Below are 18,733 nucleotides of genomic sequence, written 5' to 3' on the forward strand. Positions count from 1 at the left end.
TTTATTTTTATGTGGTGCTGAGGGACCCAGGGTCCCGTACGTGTGAGGTGAACACTCTACCGCTGAGCCACAACCCCAGCCCCTTGATTTGCATTTCTTAAAGGGAAATATTTTTAATCATATCTTTATGGCCTTTTAAAAAATTCTGTTCAAGTTATGTATATTCTTAGAAATTGAAATAATGGAATCTTTCAATTATTCTAGGGTCTGTTTCACCCGGCTCGGAAAGTCAGAGATGTGTATTGGAAAATTTACAACTCCATCTACATTGGTTCACAGGATGCTCTCATAGCACATTACCCAAGAATCTACAATGATGATAAGAACACCTATATTCGTTATGAACTTGACTATATCTTGTAATTTTGTTTTTGTGTTTAATGCACAGCTGTTTCACATCTTAAACTTGCTTTGATTTGGTGATATAAACTTTTAAACATTGCAGATCAGTGAAGAGCTGGTCATAGAGGAAGAGCTAGAAATCCAGTAGCATGATTTTTAAATAACCTGTCTTTGTTTTTTGATGTTAAACAGTAAATGCCAGTAGTGACCAAGAACACAGTGATTGCACACACTATACTGGAGGGATTTCATTTTTAATTCATCTTTATGAAGATTTAGAATTCATTCCTTGTATTTAAAGGGAATGTTTAATTGAGAAATAAACATTTGTGTACAAAATGCTAATTTGTGTGTGTTTTTTGAACATGACTTGTAAAATGCGGAAGTTTGATAAAGTATTGGTCTGTGTAGACTAAGTGGCTTAATTTTATTTTCTGTCACCTGGTTTCTAGAAAGTATTTAGCAGAATACAAAGTATATAAAGTGTTGGCATCTTTGTCAAAATTCCATTGTTCTGTTGATGACAGTGAGAAGAGTAGCTTTGCGGGGGGGTGTCCCCTCAGTCTAGCACAACGATTCCATTACCATAGGAAAATAGCACCTTGGCTAAGCTGTCTTGAATATTATTATTTTGTACTTACATAGCACCTTTCACCTCATGATTTCTCAAAATGCTTTACAAACATGTTTAAAGGAAGCGATCTATGTCCAACTCTTGACTGGTCTGTGTTTGTGGGAAAGCTATCTTTATTTCAAAACTGCTTTCTGCCTGTTGGGAGCAAGGCTACTTAAGTTCTACTAATAGAAGAAGATAATCTTTGGGCTCTTTCTATGTCTTAAGCCACTATTCAAAGATGTATTTAGTAAGTATCTGATGAATACCACTGTACTTAGATGCAGGGGATACAAAGGTATGACCTGCCCTTTACCCTACTAACTAGTACAATGGAAGGGGGCTCATGATCATTGAAGAGTCTTTGGGTGCTATGACATTGCACAGTGACTGCAGCTAATGAGTCTTGGTTTGTTTAGTTTTTTGTATAGTAATTAGATGATAAATTGATCTCTGTGTGGCATCAACTGAAATGCCATTTAATTCTGGAGCCAAGCATTGAGGCAGTTATTAATGTTCTTGGCAAATATTTTAAGAATCATCTTGACTTCTAATTTTATTTTATGGCCCAAAATTTCTTGGTTTTAGACCTGTTACTACCCATAGCTGTTTTGTTTGTTTGTTTGTTTGTTTGTTTGTTTTGGGTTTTTTGGGGGGGTGGAGGTCCCCCTACGTTCTTGTGAACTCTTCAAGAAATTCTGCAAGCAGTGATAGTACACAGTGACCCTGCTATTATGTAAGTTCATGGGGACTAGAGTATGTAACTCCTACTATTAGCGTGTAGGGCTCCCTACTTTGGAAGCTTAAATGAGAATAGGCTTATAAATTGGCTTTTACAAAATTGAAACTGAGCATCAATAGTACCCAAGCAGAATGTGTAACTTCTTATTCCTTGTATGGTGTAATTTTATGACAATATTTGTCATTGTGTAGTAAAATTAAACAAATTCCCCAATCACCTATATCTGATCTTTAAAATTGTCTTTCCACCCTATGCATTTTAAATCTTGTTGTTTCTATGGTTAATTTTGAATGACTCTGAGTAATTATTAATCATGAATTAAATAGATACAGAGCCAAAATTTGATTTTAAATAACTCTTGGGAAATTTATATTTTCAATTCAAGTATTTTCATGGCTTCAGTTTGCTTGGCCTCTTACTATTTATAATAAGCTTTGTAGTGGAAATATGGAACAAAGGAGACTAACACTCCTGACTTTTTGCTGACAAAATAATTTGAGGTTAGAGAGGAGAAAAATACTGAAGGCTGTGACCTAAAAAATTGGGACCAAGTAGAGACTCACAGTTGTTTGGATTATTTTATGAGCTTATTATTGCATAAGGAAAGCATTTTGTGATAAGTGAAAGACGCTATGTGAAGTTTTAACTCTTCTCAAAGACCTTTTCTTTTGCACTTTGTTTTGATGTTTCTTAAAGCCAAACTTAAGCAGGAAGAAATTAATGTTCTTAAGGGGACAGAGGGTGGGTTTTTCTGTGGGCTTTTGTTGGTTTTTCTGTGGGCCATTGCCCTCAAATGGAATTAATCTCTTTGGCTGTTTGATTTTTTTCATATTGTATTTTTTAAAATTTGTTGTACGGTGCCGTGTGAGCATCAAGTACCACCAGATAAATAAAACTTATTATATCTAAAGTCTTAGTAGACCAATTTTTATAATCTTAGTTGACTCTGAATTGTCACCACACTACACCCTCTTGTGGTTGTGCTATTTTAATAATATTGAGTTCTTTGGGTTGTTTTCCAAACAAAGGAACTTAAGTGTTTTAAAAAAAATCTTTATGTGCTAAGAGACAGGAGAGATAATTACAGCTGTGTGGGTTTAGTTTGGCTCTTTGGTTTCCAGTGGATCAAAAAGAAGCAAAAACTACAACTGTCCTAGAGTTTCTCAGCTTGGGTTAGATGAATCTATTGTTGGGGGCTGTCCTATGCATTGTGGGAGGAACAGCTTCCAGTAGCACCTCCCAACCCAGGACAACTTAAAATGCCTCCAGGCATGATCTATGTCCCTTGTTGGGCACAGTCTCCCTAGGTTGAGAACCATGGAGCTAGCCTCATACCGTTTTAAGCAGGACTCATAGATCTGATAAAAATCTGATAAAAAAGTATGGTGTGCAAAGTCTTTAATTTTAGGAGCAGTGCCTAGAAAATTACTTGAAATAGTATTTAGCAAATATTTAAACTTACCTAGCTTGGAGTATGTAGTTTCCTCATATGATTCCTGGGGAAAGCAAGCCACGAAAACATCTTAAGGTGTTGACCCCTCTGGTTCTTAAAACATCTTGTGGCAAAGTTGGAGATAGGTGTGCAACACCTGAAATAGCTGGGTGTGCCACAAAGAATGCTGATCCTTAGGAGATGTGTTCTCACAGTTCAGTTGACAATGAATGGATATATGGGGAAGGAGGGGTTAGACCCTTTTCAAGACATTTGCATAGGAAGCTATAGAATGTAAGATGATTTGGTTGAGACTTTAGGTTTGCAAGGCACCTAGGATTTGTACACCTGGAGGAGTAAGTTTAGAGAATAGTGATCAGTGACGTCTATGATGTTCTTTTTAGAAACATTTGAGTTCTAAAATTTCTTAGTTTGGGTTTAAAAAATTATAAAGACAGTTGGATATTACGTTGAGCAAATAATATTAATTTGTAAAACCTTGATTTTTTTTTTCTTTTTTTTTTTTTTAAAAGAGAGGAGAGAGAGAGAGAGAGATTTAATATTTTATTTTTTAGTTATCGGCGGACACAACATCTTTGTTTGTATGTGGTGCTGAGGATCGAACCCGGGCCGCACGCATGCCAGGCGAGCACGCTACCACTTGAGCCACATCCCCAGCCCCAGGACCTTGATTTTTATTGAAACCAGGTCCTCAAGTGTGCTAGATAAGGCACTCTACTATTGAGTTTCATTCTCAGCCCTGGGAAGGAGACTTTAAAGCTGAGAGCTTTGTGATTAGGGTTAGTCTGAAGTTATCCTGGGATATGTTTTTGCTAGGAAATAAGCTTGCAAATAAGATAAATTGTTAATTTATTTCTGTATCTTATCCCCCACCCCCAGCTTAAAGTTTATTGAAAAGTTTAAAGACTAGTATAATAAGCACAGGTGTGTCTTCCACCTAGATTCAGTATTTAGTATAATCTCATGAAACAATCTTCAATTACTGAAGAGAAATTTGAGGCTAGGTAAAATAGATGAGGCTGATGAACTAAGTGAAGTAGATCACTGCCTGAATGAAGTTCTGATGAAATTGAAAGGGGTGTAAGTCAGGCACAGATTCAAAGATTTTTTTGGATAAGAAGAGAATCATCTTTTTTTGAGGGAGAAATTACAGTGTGATGTAGGTAAGTAAAATTTGTCCTTGGCATGTCAGGGTGTTCCAAGTTAAAATATTTTTTAGTGCTTCAGAAATGTAGACATCGGGCTGATGTTGTGGTTGTGGTTCAGTGGTAGAGTGCTTGCCTAGCATGATTCTCAGCACTGCATATAAATAAATAAAATAAAGGTCTATTGACAACTAAAAAATATTAAAAGAAATAAGTAGACAAAGTAAATTGTGTAAAGAATTCAAACAGCAAACCTAGTTAATTTTTAAAAATTAGAGCTGTAAAGTTCATAGTGGTTGGATTCATCCTGACAAACTCAGAAATGCATGGCAATGCATTCAGTTCATGATTACCCCCCTTTCCCTCCCACTTTTCCATCCTACCCTCCCCTGGTTATTTTAATATCCATGTCTCTGGTTGGTAAAGTGTATAATGTATAACTAGATACTCATACTCCATATACTTTTAATCAGAATATAAACATTGGGGAAGAAAATGACTTAGAACCAAGATGATCTTCAAGGAAGAGTTGTTTCTGTGCCAAACATCTAGGTTATTGATTCGCCAGGTGTGGTCCGGAGATGAGCATCAGTGTCACATGTTTTGTTTTTGGTACTGGGGTTTGAACCCAGGGGTGCTTAACCACTGAGCCACATCCCCAATCCTTTTTATATTTTATTTTGAGACAGGATCTTGCTAACTTGCTGAGGCTGGCTTTGACCTTGTTATCTCCTGCCTCAAATTCCCAGGCCATTGGGATTAAAGGCATGTGCCACAGTGCCCGGCCAGTGTTACATTTTTTTTGAGAAATAAACTCTCAGGCTCCACCCCAGCCCTACTGAGTGAGAAGCTGTATTTTACAAAGATCCCCAGGTGGTTTTATGTGCATTAAGGTTGTAAGAAGTTGTAGGAAGGATACCACTCCATTCCCAATATGGTGATGATAATAGTGATAAAAGGGACAGAAATGCCTTGCATGTAAACAGGTGGGACTATTGACAGCCAACAGATAGTCAGAACACCTCCAGGAAGGTGCTTTTTTAAAACCTGCAATGAGATTAGGAAGGAATGAGAAATTTCTGGGTTTTGCTTCTTTAGGCAGCAGTGCCTAGAAAATTACTTGAAATTCTGGTCAGTTGATGGAGTGAATAAACCTCAGGCGTGCATTTGCATTACTTTTCCTGCTACTGACTAGTTGACATTGATTGTTGGAAAACATTGAACTGGAAGAAGTTTACTCAATTCAGGTAGTAAACTGACCTGAGAAAACAGGCAACCTGTTGGGAATCCTCCCTGCCTTTACCCCAAGTAGAACAGGGAGTCAACACAATACAGGCTTAACAGTTGGCTCTGGAGTTAATCCTGGATTTATATTTAATATTTATTTTTCAGTTTTCAGTGGACACAACATCTTTATTTTTATGTGGTGCTGAGGATTCAAACCCAGCGCCCTGTGCATGCTAGGCGAGTGCGTTACTGCTTGAGCCACATTCCCAGCCCACGTTTATTATTTTTATCATGAGAGAAAAGACAGATCTCTTGTCATTGCTGACAGAGCAGATAGAGATTGGTAGGTGGCTTGAGGAATAAGAAACTCAACAGGGACATTAGGATTGCCTGGCAATCCCAAGGGATTGCAGGGTCTTCTCCAGTGTTGCCTAAGAGCCCAGGTCGCTGGAGAATATTTGATTTAGTATCCTGCAGGTGTAGCAGAAGGAAAAAAGATCAGGGATTTGTGTTAGTGCACTTGAAGACTTGGAAGCGGATTTGCTTTTCATTTGCTTTGGAAGGAGCTACGTCACTCAGTACTTTAGAAGCACACTCCTCAAATTTAATTTTTCTGGGGATAGTGGTATGACTCTGACCACAATATTTAAATGAGATATGAAATCCAATACATTTTTATTTTCTGATGGGCCTTGCATGTTTGTTTCACTGAGTAATCATGAACAAATTATCTACTTGGCTTGTGAGTTTAAGGAAGTTTTAGAAATGTATTCTGGAGTATAACCATAGTATCTTCCACTTGAGCCATGAGGACTTTACCCATTTATTTGACAAATAACTAGGTACCATGTGTATAAGGCACTTAGCTGCTATAAGTATCCTAGAAAAGCAGTGGAAGAAAAAATATTCAAGTAACATTAGAGAGGAGAGAATGCCAAAACAAGGGTGCAGGTCAAACTCTGAGCAAGTTCATGACAATTCTTCATGTGGGAGGGGAAGAAGAGCCAGTGTGATTAGGAGGGACTCTGCAGAGGTGACTTACTTCACTGAGATTTAACTTAGGGAAGAGTTGGAATTGTATGTGTGTTCTTGACAGGGAGGTGAAGAGCCTTGGTAGAGGAATGGAAGTGGGAAAGTGAGCTGGAGTGGAAAAGTGGAAACTCAGATGGAGTTCTAAAGTCAGGGCCAGAATATGCCAGGTTCAAATCTGAACCTCCTGTACCAGAGTACCTTCCCTGTACATGGATTCAGACTATGAAAAGCCTCTCTATAGGCCATTCTTTATATTTTGTAGGTAATAGGTAACCACTGACTATTTGACATTTACTTATCCCACAAATATCTACTGAAGTTTTTTTTGTTTTGTTTTGTTTTTTTAAGAGAGAGAGAATTTTAATATTTATTTTTTAGTTTCGGCGGACACAACGTCTTTGTTTGTATGTGGTGCTGAGGATCCAACCCGGGCCGCACGCATGCTGGGCGAGCGTGCTACCGCTTGAGCCACATCCCCAGCCCCTGAAGTTTTTAAAGTAGAGAAATGGCATGAATTTAACTGTGCTTGCAGGAAAATAAATATCACTAGTTAATTTTCTTGATCCAGAACAGAGTTACATAAAATAAGCATTCCTAGAGCAGAATCAGTTCAGAGAAGACACCCAGACTGACCAAATCATGTCCCCAACCCAGCCCCTTGCTCCCATCCCCTTAATTGTGATGCTGTGATCCCGCTGGAATGGCCTCAAAGCTAGCCAAACACCGCCTAAGAATATGAGCCAAGTGTGGGAGGGAAACATTGCAAACTGATTTTGTGTTCTTGAAATGATTGCTTCTTTGCTTTTCCCTCTAAAAGTCTAATCTTCAGAGGTCTAGGAGGTGTTCATTAGAAAACACTTTTGGTACCACAAAGGGATCTAGAATGTTCTGTATTTTTCAGGGGGAGATAGCGACTGTTGCAAAAGACCCGGGCTAATCTGATGCGCAGGCTGAAGGGCTTTCTGGACACTTTCCATGTGAGGAATGGACTGGATGAGCTGCTCCAGTGTTTTCCTGGAGTGTGACACTGCAGCACTCTGGCCGGCCACCTCAAGAGAGCATGTGTATATGTTGTAGCAAGGCAAGGAAAACGGACAACGCTTTGCAAATTTTGAAGATATACCTATCTCCATATGAAATTACATATGGACCCTACTTTTATTTTTCTTTTTGCAGTATTTGGGATTGAATCCAGGACCTCATATGTGCAAGTTTGTAATTACATGTTAAATCAGTCATCTCTATCCAAGAAATGTTATTAAAGGGGTTCAAGCTATTGAGCCCCTGTGCTGTAGTTACTGAGTCCAGTCCATGAAAGTTTTCCACAGTCTCTTTGAGCTATGTGAAATCAAGGGTACCAAATAATTTGGACTTTTGAGGTAAACAGGAAAGGAGTTGGATGAAAAGTGATGGGTGATTTAACCTTGGATAAAAGAAAAGAGCAATCTGGGCACAGTGGCAGTTGTCTGTAGTCCCCAGCTATTAGGGAGGCTGAAGCTGCAGAATTGTTTGAGCCTAGAAGTTCAAGGCCAGCCTGGGCAGTACAGCAAGACCCTTATTCTAAAAACCCACATGAAAATCCTTTTTGAATGTGATGTGGCCTGTTTTTTTGTCTTGTTGTTTTAATAAGAATCAATTTACTAGGGCCTAACAAAAAGAAGAGAATAGTTTCTAATTTTGGTGAGATGTGGGCTAATAAAGAATGTCATCATGATTAAAACCTTTGTGTTCAAAGGAAAAATTATGAAATCTACATTCATAAGCAATTTAACAACACTTTATCTATGATACATGCTTCATAATTTCCAAAGGCTTTAGCATCATTGCTCACAAAACTTTAAGGAGTAGATACTTATGTTTTAAACAAAGAGGATACAATTAGGGCTTTGAGAGATTTGTAGGACCGTTATTTGAACCATAGCTGGTCTGACTCCAAGCCAGAATATCTCTTTCCATTGTAGCACATATTCAGTGTTATTTTTGACTATTTTAACTTTCAAAATTAATTTTTGACTCTGATGTTCTATACTAATGAGACTATATCACTTTTTACTTTTTTTTTTTTTTTTTTTTTTGTGGTACCAGGGATTGAACTCAGGGTGACTCAATCATTGAGCCACATACCCAGCCCTGTCTTGTATTTTACTAGAGACAGGGTCTCAGTTGCTTAGCGCCTTGCCTTTGCTGAGGCTGGCTTTGAACTTGTGATCCTCTTGTCTTAGCCTCCAGAGCCTCTGGGATTACAGGCATGCACCACCGCACCCAGCTTATATCACTTTTTATAGGTAATTTTATAGGTAATTTTCTTTCCCAAATCTTATAGGACTGAAAAAAATCAAAGAAGTAATCAGGAGAGTAGAAGGGAAACCTTACTGTAGAATATAGAAATAAGTGAATATTTAATGTTTGATAGAGAGTAAACTAATGGGAAAGGGAAAAAGCCAGAAAAATTTTGCTAAAAGGCTGTTCAAATGTGGCTCATTGAAAAGTGAGGCATTAAACGGATATGAGATAAATTATAGACAAATATAATGTCTCAGTGCATGTGTATTTTGATGAGGACAAAACTTTTTTGTCACATAGCTTTCATGTAGTAAAGCAATATGTTCAACACTGAGAGGAAATAGTTTAATAGGCACTAAAGTTGAAGTGTTTCCTGCAGGGTTGAGTTTTCCAATCCCATAGATGATCTGGTATTTTCCCCACATGGTGTTTCTTTCTGTTGTCTTGTGAAAAGTAGCTCTGATTATGTACAGAGCTTTATTGTTAGTTTACTAGCCTCCACTTTCCCTCAGTCTTCAGATAGCATCTTCAATTAGATAACAAACGGAACTCTTGTGTATGTAGACAGTACACATGCAGAACATAGGGCAATGCTAGCATTTAGTGGTTTTTTCTTCTCATCTGGTCACCCCAGGGATCCCTTTTGCTCTGCTTTGTGATCTCTAACAACATGACCATATTCTGAGGCAATGAGAAGTCATCGGGCAGAAGAATAGCAGCTGGGGGGCTCAGATTAGACTCACCACATAATTCAGTTCCTCTCTTGCAACTGCCTGAACTTACTGTCCTTTTTCAGGTTGTCTTTCTGAGGCTTAGACAGTTGGTGCTAACTGGGTTTTCTCTTCAGGCTAGATATTCAAGATGTAGAGCTGTTAGAGCTTCAAGAATGGGTTCCTTTGACTTCATCTGGGCTCTGCTGATTAAAATGCTGCATTGACATGCTCCCCCAGTACCTGGTACCTACACTGTGCTTGTCACTCACACCTTGGTTGAATGTCTGTTCATTTGTGTCTTCCCTGATGGTCTCTAAATGGCGTGAGGGAAGAGACGGGGCCTACGATTCATCCTCAGGTCCCCAGCACCTGTCTGCTCTTCAGGTACACATACTGAGAGACTCAGGAAATTAAAGCTGCACCCTCAATTATTTCAGACAAATTATTACTGCTGGGAGTTACATAAGAACTTCTAGGCAAAAAATCAAGTAGACATATTTTTAAACAAATATTTCTTTGGCCTTAGTTCACAAGATATGAGAATATCTTATTTCATCATCTGTTCTGGGAAAAGCTTTGTTCAAAACATCTAAGCTGAGTCCACTACTCTTAGCTTTTGACAGGGGGCAGCAGAGCCCAGGAAAAGGAAGGCTGGTGCCTTTGAACCAGTGGTGGCTTGAAAACCTGGAGCTAGATCTTTCACAATTTTTAGAAAAAAACAGCCTTTGATATCTGATAAATCTCACTGTTGAATAAAGTCTTCCATGTAAAGGCTAACTTTATCAACTTAATATTCTTTGAAGGCACCCCAAATGTTCTTTTTTTAAAGGGGCATTAAAAATAATATAAGTAGGCTGGGCATGGTGGCATAATGCCTGTAATCCCAGTAGCTCAGGAGGCTAAGGCAGGAGGATTATGCGTTCAAAGTCAGCTTCAGCAACTTAGTGAGGCCCTAAACAATTCAGTGAGACCCTGTCTCTAAATAAAATATAAAAAGGGCTGGGGATATGACTCTGGTTAAGCACCCCTGGGTTCAATCTTTGGTACCAAAACAAATAATCATCTTTCTTGTTTTAGTAAACATTTTTTTTTTTAAATAAGTGCTTATTTTTTGCAAGTAACTCATAAAATCTTGCCAGGGCATGAAATATTTCCAGTCATGATAAGATAAATTATGACCAGATGCATTCCCTCACTTCCAACCAGCCCTTTCCTCTCTGTGGGGAAAGACAAAAAGTAAATAAGAAAAAACAAAACAATGAAAGCAGTTAAGATAGGGCTGAGGATGTAGCTCAGTTGGTAGAGTGCTTGCCTCACGTGCATAAGGCCCTGGGTTCAATCCCTAGCACTGCAAAAAAAAAAAAAAAAATCAAGTTGAGATAACTAAAGCTAATAGTCAGAACCTAAGTCCCCTCTGCCCACCCATCACAGCATGAGCCCTCCTCCTCCTCAGAGGCCCGAACTCATGCCTTATGTCTCTTTCTGTGCCTACTGCCCAGCATAGGCCTGGCATTTGGTAACAGGTATCAACAAATTTGAGAAATTGAAGGAATGCATCTGGTCCAACCACATCTAGTTCCCCAGGGGAGTCCCCAAGTCATGTATTACATCCACTTGTCCCATAAAGACACTCAAAGGAGGAATTTGCCTTTAGAACCACGATCACCAACCCCATGTCTGGTTTCAGGAACTTTGCTTCTTTTCCATTATGTGAAACTATTCAAAAGAGTACAAGGTAAAGACAAAGGACAATATTCCATGTGGCTGCCCATGGGTTTGCACAAGTAAAGGCTATTCAGACGGGCTGGATCTGGTTAACAGCCCACACAGTCAGCTTGAAAGTGAGTACCAAAGAGGTCTGTGGTGTCTCCTAAGCTGTTCTGATGTTCCTTCCCCCTCTTGGTTTAGAAGACCCAGGGTAGTTCAGCTCTTGTTCCTTTTTCCAGCATCATTGCGGCACATTGCATGAAATCTTTCCATTTTCTCATGTGTTAGTGGATAGATCCTTATCTCCAGTCCCTGTTAAATTCCGCTTGAACTTCCCAGAAGTCAACTTTTGTTTTTTAATTTTTTGTAGTTCTGGGGATCAAGTTCAGAGCCTCATGCTTGCCAGGCAAGTGCTCTACCACTGAGCCACATTCCCAGACCCCTGAGGTCGATTTTAAAAACTGGGTTCCTGTCACTTAGTAGGAGCTTCATCATTTCTTTTAACAACAACTCAGAACCTCTTACGTGAAATTCATGCTTTTCTTTTTCCATTTATGTAGCAGCTTCACATGATTCATCCTGTTATAGAGATAGCAGTTCTCTTAAGGGATAGGACAGATATTAAGACACCTCTCCTGGCAGATGAATTCCATGAGACTCACAGAGAGGATGTCCTGGGCTTGTTGGTTACCTGGCTTATTGTTCATGGCAGAACCCAGGTTCCCTTGGAGCAACTCATGATGCTTATTCATCAATGGGGTCTGGATTAGTCCTGAGTGGGTGGGAATCCTGAACATGGAGATCACGAGAGAGCATGCAGGCTTTGACTTGGTGCAGGCCTAAGCATGGTGTGGTCTTTGCTACATGGCACACTGCCACAGTGAGTATCAGGTGGTGTCGTGGCCCCACAAGTTGTACAGTGTGGACGATGGGAGGGAAGACTTTCACTAAAGCAAACATTTCCACAGAAAGGAGTGTGGAGATTACCCAAGGGGCTGAGGATGAGGGAAATAGTCCTCAAAGGGCACAGGACATTTGGGGGCATCTGTTGCTAGGTCAGGATTTACCCGTTTTATTTTATTTAGTTGCCACAACAGCCTTGCAAGTGGTGTTTTATCTCTTTCTCAGGTGGGACTGTTCAGTCACAAGATCAAGGAATGCCCAAGAAAACTATACTGAAGACCTCTAGGGGCACCATTCACATGGGATGCAATTCACATGCCGCATCACATGAAGGAAGTCCCAGGAATTATCTAATATCACTTAGCCCTAAGGAGGTGAAGCCCACCCATTTATTCCCAGGAAGTCTGGTGTCAAGAGCCCACATATATTCTTGGCATCACTTTATTCTGTGTCTTCCAAGATAGTTTTTTTCTGGAACCCAAATTGCCCAGTCAGGCCCTGACTCATGTGTCTCCAGTCTAACAAGAGAGAACATTGTAAAGGTTAGGGACAAGTGAGCTCTGTGCTCAGGGTCAGAGTTCTGGGTCTGCCACTGACTTGTGTGTCCTTGGCCAGTTGCCTGCCTCTTCACACAGCCATTGTCTTGTCTGTAACATGAAGAGAAGAATTAGGATTAGGGTGAGAACCCTATGAGCTGTGAAGGTTTGAACAAATATAAGAGTTAGTACAAATCAAGGGAACCAGAGGGCAGCCAATTATTACTTGGGCTGCTGTGTGTACAGAATATTGACATTGTGTACCTCATGTGCTTCTGTAAAAAAGGCATAAGTGTTGGTGTCTTGAGTTTGCACATAGAGGATAGAGCCTTTGTGCATGGGCACTGTGGAGGCTGAGGCAGGAGGCCAGGAAATGGGAACCATGTGGCTCCCAGAAGTGGACCTTGATGCTTCAAATGTCCCCACAAGGAACAAGTAGAAAGCATGGTAGAGGACTGGGGTTGTAGCTCAGTGGTTGAGCACTTGCCTTGAATGAGTGAGGCACTGGGTTCAATCCTCAGCACCACATTAAAAAATAAATAAAATGAAGATATTGTGTCCATCTGCAACTAAAAAAATATTAAAGAAAAAAGCACTGGGGCTGGGGATGTGGCTCAAGCGGTAGCGCGCTCGCCTGGCATGCGTGCGGCCCAGGTTGGATCCTCAGCACCACATACAAACAAAGATTTTGTGTCCGCCAATAACTAAAAGAAAAAAAAAAAATATTAAACCTCTCTCTCTCTCTCCCCCCCCCTCTCTCTTTAAAAAAAAAAAAAAAAGAAAGAAAGAAAAAAGCATGGTAGAGGGGCTGGGGTTGTTCCTCAGTGATAAAGCGTTTACCTAGCATGTGTGAGGCATTGGGTTCGAGTCTCAGCACCACATATAAATAAATTCATTAAATAAAGGTCCATTGACAACTAAAAAAATATTTTTGAAAAATCATGGTAGATGTTCTTGCATGGTAATGAAAAGAAATATGAATGAGAACCGTGTTTCTTAGCTTCTTTCATTTTTCCTGAACAAATAGTTCTGTTCTTTAGGGAGCTGAACAGCAAAATTATATTTTGTTTGTTGAAATATTGAAGCCAGATTTAAAGTTAGGTAGGCAGTGTACTTAGGTAAATCGGGTCTACTATTGAGTGAGTAAGATCTAAAATGGAGGCCAGGCTGATAATGATTCCGAAAACGCAGGACAACTCATGGAATGTTAATGAAGTCCCAGAAAAGCCCTAGGCCAAAGTCTACCCCAAAGAAATGTTAATGGAACCCAGGGAACAGCCCCAGCAGATTTGAAGATAGTCCATTCCAAAGAAGTGATAATGAAGTCCTTCCTGCCCAGATTACTTGTTTGGTTCACCTGTGTCCCACCCCTCGGTCCTTCCAACCTACATTCCATCACCAAAACTATAAAAAGGGGAGACAACCGCACTTCCACGGATTCCACCTCTTGGGTCCCCTTCTTCCTCCGAGAGAAGTGTTTTCTGCTGTCCTTTAATAAACTTCTAATTTCTACTCTGACCCTGCCTCGGCGTGCTTCTTTGATGTTATTCTTCAACACTGGGGAAGCAAGGACTCTTCACCGGTCAACAGCCGTATATGAAATTGAGCAGAATAAGGGGCTAAGGATGCTGTAATAAAAATGAGCTATAAAATTTAAATAAGTCTCAAGTGACAATGGCTTCAGGGACTTTCTGAAGTTAAAATGAGAAGAGGGATTGTGTGAATGTGGATCCTGCTTTTTCTTACTGGTCTCCACTGTGTACCATGACCGCATGTTAAGAGGGTAGATGTTTACAGCTCTCCTCTTTATGGAGAAAGAGCTTTTCACACCCCTCCATTTTCTCTCTACCATCTTAAAACAAATCCAGCCAGGGTGTTTAGATGGGCACACTGGAGAAGCTGACCCCCTCAAGGATCTGTAGTCTGAGGTTGTGAGGTGATGACATGTGTCCGAGAAGGTGACCTTTAAAAATGATGGGCCTTGTTAAGAAAAATAGGTCAAACACAGAAGATCAGTATGTTTTCTCTCATATGCAGAAGCTAAAAAGGAAAAAGGAACAGAAAGGTGGGGGTGGATCTCATGACAACCAAAGGGAAATTAGGAGAGGAAAGACACCAAGGGGAGGGAGGGGGGAAGTGCTTGGGAGTGATATTGGTCAAATTATATTGTTAGATTGTTATATTGTGTGCATGTATGAATCCATAATAACAGTTCCCATCACTAGGTACAACTATGATACAGCAATCAAAATGTGGAAAAAATAAATAAAAAAAAGGAAAGGATGGAGGTTCTGTGGGAGGAATGTCAAAAGATTCTTGACTCTAGTATAATTGTGCATGTGTATGTACAAGAGAGCGAAGAAAAAAAAAAAGAAAGAGTATAGTAACAGGTGTTATGTTCAGGTGTGAAGAGTCAATACCTCTCAGATCAAAGTCCCAAAGCAGAGCAGAGAAGTACTCATATTTGTCATGTGAAGCTCTCTAAACAGATTTAAAATATACATCTGAGTTAAAGGGCAGCTTCTCAAATATTTACCTTAACAGAGAACATTCACCCCAACTGACTGAGATGAGCAATAAACCCTCATAAAACCAAACTAATGAGATGGTCCCAGATTATTGAGAAGAGGAACTGGAATAAGAAAAGGAAAGTGATTTTTCTCTTTTAAATGGTCAGTGATTTTTATGCTTGAATCTTTGAGGCAATTTACTGAGTCTTAGAAATGGGGATAACTTCAAAGATTCTTTAATCCAACCCCCACCCCCAAGGCACCCACCCCAGATGTGTAAACTGAGACCTAGGGAGATTCAAAGTCTTGCCTAAGCTGACATCAGAAAGGTGGATGAGGCGGCTGCCAGCCCTGAGGCCTCTGTTCGCAGGCTGGGAGAGGAGATCCGGAGGCTGCTTCTTAGGGATGAGGCTAAGCATACAGGGGGTGGGGGACAGTTACTCTGGAATAAAAAGATGTTGCTTTAATATTTCCTCATTTAAAAAGTTTCAATTGAACATCTGCTACAGGGAGAGGAAATTAAATTCCAACTGGTCTCTTTTTTTGCTTTAGTTCTCACTTAAGAGTGGGGGGGGGAAAGACGGGCTGGAAGTTCAAAGTATGAAAACACTGTGTGATCCACAATTAGAATGCGGAATGGTTTGCAGATGCCACAATAAATGAATAAAATAAAGAACACAAAAGGAGGAAAGGCGGTCTTGAAGCAAGGGTGTCCTTGGTATCTTCCACACCAACCAGGTAGAAAAAAAATCAGTATAAATAGTATCTCCTCTAGAATCCTTCTTGAGTGTTTATTCATGTGGCACAAAGGACAGAAGAGTATACATAACATAGGGTTTATATTCAGATCCCTGTGCTGCCTCATCCTAGTCCAGAGCTATCAAAGTGGACATTCTTGTCCCGGAAGTTCTTTCTTTCTCTTGCATTACTAGGGATCAAGCCCAGGATGTGGGTATGCCAAGGACAAGCTCTACCACTGAGTCACCTACTCCCCAGGTTCTTTCTTTATAAATCTAGAATCAGACTAGGAATTTCAAGCATAGAGAGGGGCTGGTGTGTGACCAGTTGCTGCCAAAGGACTAGGACATAAATGCATAAAGCTAGTGAGAGCATATGGGGTGACTTGGGGGAATCTACACCAGGTGCTCACTCCCCCACTCAGCTCGCAGCAAACTCCACCTAGAGGAAGCTACTTTCCTAATAGGCATTTAAATGTTTTTTAAAAAAACATGAAGCCAGAGATACTTCAAGAGAATCCTGGAAGATCAGAATAGATGGTCCTTGATGGTCTTCTGAAGGGATTCATTAATGTGAGATTTCCCAGTTACTATTGACTCCGCGCAGGTATATTTTATTCGCTTCAGATTATATACAATAATGATAGATAATTTATTTTCCTAGGATTCTGGTGACTTAGGAGGTCCAGATTAAGAATATGTTTGGCCACAAGAAAACCTAATTTACAGAGACTTAAACATATAGGAATTTTCATTTGTTACTTAATAAGAAGGTAGAAGTAGGCATGTGTTAGTGTTGGTTTGGTGGCTAGAGATGTTGGGACCAGCATCCTGGTAAATCTCTTAGCTTTTTGTTTATAGTTGCAGTGAATATGAGTAGTAGTCAATGTGCCCAAACAGAAAGAAGAGAAGGAAAAGAGGAGACCAGAAGTGTCATACCCTTTTATTAGAAAAGCTACAACTCCTCAAGCAGATTTCTGCTTATGTCTCATTGTCTAGAACTAGTATATGGCCAAGAGGGTAGAAAAATAAGGAAGGATTACCACGATAAGTTGAGGCTAATTTTAATCCACCTGAAACTGGGTACGTCACTGTTATGAACCAAATTGAGGTTTTGTTAACAAGGTAGAGGATGATGGTGGATCTTAGTAATTTCTGGCAGTGTATGTCATATAATGAAGTTCCAATTTTATACATTTGCAAATGAAATTTTCACTGTTACTAACACAGAGAGCATATTTTAAATGCATATTTAAAACTATATTATTTCCTCTTCTTTACCTCTGTCTTGAGAGCTGTATAGTTTTCATACAATTTTCTTCGAAATAACATTCATCTACTTTGTTAAAAGAAGCATTGTTAAGACTCACCGCAGCTGTTTGCCTCCAGGGTTTTGACATGCGCAGAACTGCTTTAGTTTCCTGGTACATATATCTTCATGAACAGCTGGAAGTAATTTTCAACCTAAGCATTTCACATTTCATGGATGAGCGAACTTCACAATAACTTTTGAGGCAACTATTCTAGAGCTCATGCATCTTTGATTGGATACATGACTACTCTCATCCATTTCATTGGTGCTGAAATATTTAAAAACTCTAAAAAGTCCTTACCAGAATTGTAAAAAAGCACACACACACACACACACACACACACACACACAATCAAATCCTTTCCGTTCCTATTGGTATGTTCAGGCTATTCTCAACACAACAGCCATAGAAATTCTTCAAAATAAAAAGTAAACCATGTCATGTCTATTAGTCCTCCAGTGGCTTCCAATCATACTGGACAAAATCGAAAGCCCTTCCATGATTTTGCAGGCTGACTATTACCTGGTCCCTGCTTGTCTCTCAAGTTTTGTACCTCTTCCTTTCTTGGTTGTGGTCACACTTGTCTTCCTTTTTTGTCCCTCAAATGAACCAGCCATGTTTCCATCTCAAGCCTTTCCCCTAGCCTTTCTTGTATTGCAAAGCCTTGGATGTTCTGTTCTCAGTTATTTGCGTGGCCTGCGCCTACCTTGAATCAGGTGTTTGCTCAACTGTCTCCTTCTGAAGGCTTTTCCCTGTTTAAAGTATCACCCGATTCCATCATTCCATCATTCTTTATCCCTGAACCCACTCTATTTTTCTACAAGTTCCTTATTTTAAACTGACTATGTGATGTGTTTACTGGTTTGTTTGTTTATTATATGTTTCCTACTAGAATGTGAACTCAGCATGCAGCAGGTGAGAGCAGGTGAGAACTCTGCTTTGTCTACTTCTGTATCCTCAGTGCCTAGAAGAGTGTCTGGACCAGTAGGTATGCAGTAAATATTAATAAATATTAGTTCTATGAAAGAATAATAAGAGTTTAAAAAAATAGAGTCTGTGATCACATATTCAAAAGACTAATGAGCAGATCAAAGCTTATTGGGTAATTTATTTGTTTCTTTTTCTCAGGAGTATACAGATATTTGTAAGGACAGAAAATGCAATGATACAATGCTCAATTATAAAACAGTATTACATTGAAGTATGAGTAGGGTTCTTTCTTGAACCATTTGTTTAGCGGATATTTATTAAGTACCTCTGCCTTAAGGAAATAGCGTGATTTTTCATATTTCAAGTGTTACTTTTATATTTTCTTACAGAGTTAGCTCCATACTAACTACTGTAAAAAGGACCAAGAGAAAGATTTCTATATATTCCTCAGGACTCAGGTTTTGGCCCTGTATCATGAACATGTTTTATTGATGACATAAACGATACTGCAGAAGGCTATTTAACCAATATAGTAAATGATAGGGAA

The 18,733-nt window shown here is 39.5% G+C and overlaps 1 protein-coding gene across 2 annotated transcripts in view; it reads left to right on the plus strand.

Annotated features, from left to right (window-relative positions):
* The window catches only part of Sf3b1 (splicing factor 3b subunit 1), a 40,947-nt gene extending 40,260 nt beyond the window's left edge, over positions 1 to 687 (plus strand). For both annotated transcript variants that reach the window (XM_076866610.2, XM_076866611.2), the window contains one exon: positions 205 to 687. In XM_076866610.2, coding sequence (XP_076722725.1) covers positions 205 to 363 — 159 coding nt within the window. In that variant the 3' untranslated portion in view covers positions 364 to 687. The remainder of the gene's footprint in view (positions 1 to 204) is intronic.
* Positions 688 to 18,733: the final 18,046 nt, after the last annotated feature.

The sequence above is a fragment of the Callospermophilus lateralis genome, chromosome 9 (genome assembly GCF_048772815.1).
Source record: "Callospermophilus lateralis isolate mCalLat2 chromosome 9, mCalLat2.hap1, whole genome shotgun sequence".
Taxonomy (NCBI): domain Eukaryota; kingdom Metazoa; phylum Chordata; class Mammalia; order Rodentia; family Sciuridae; genus Callospermophilus; species Callospermophilus lateralis.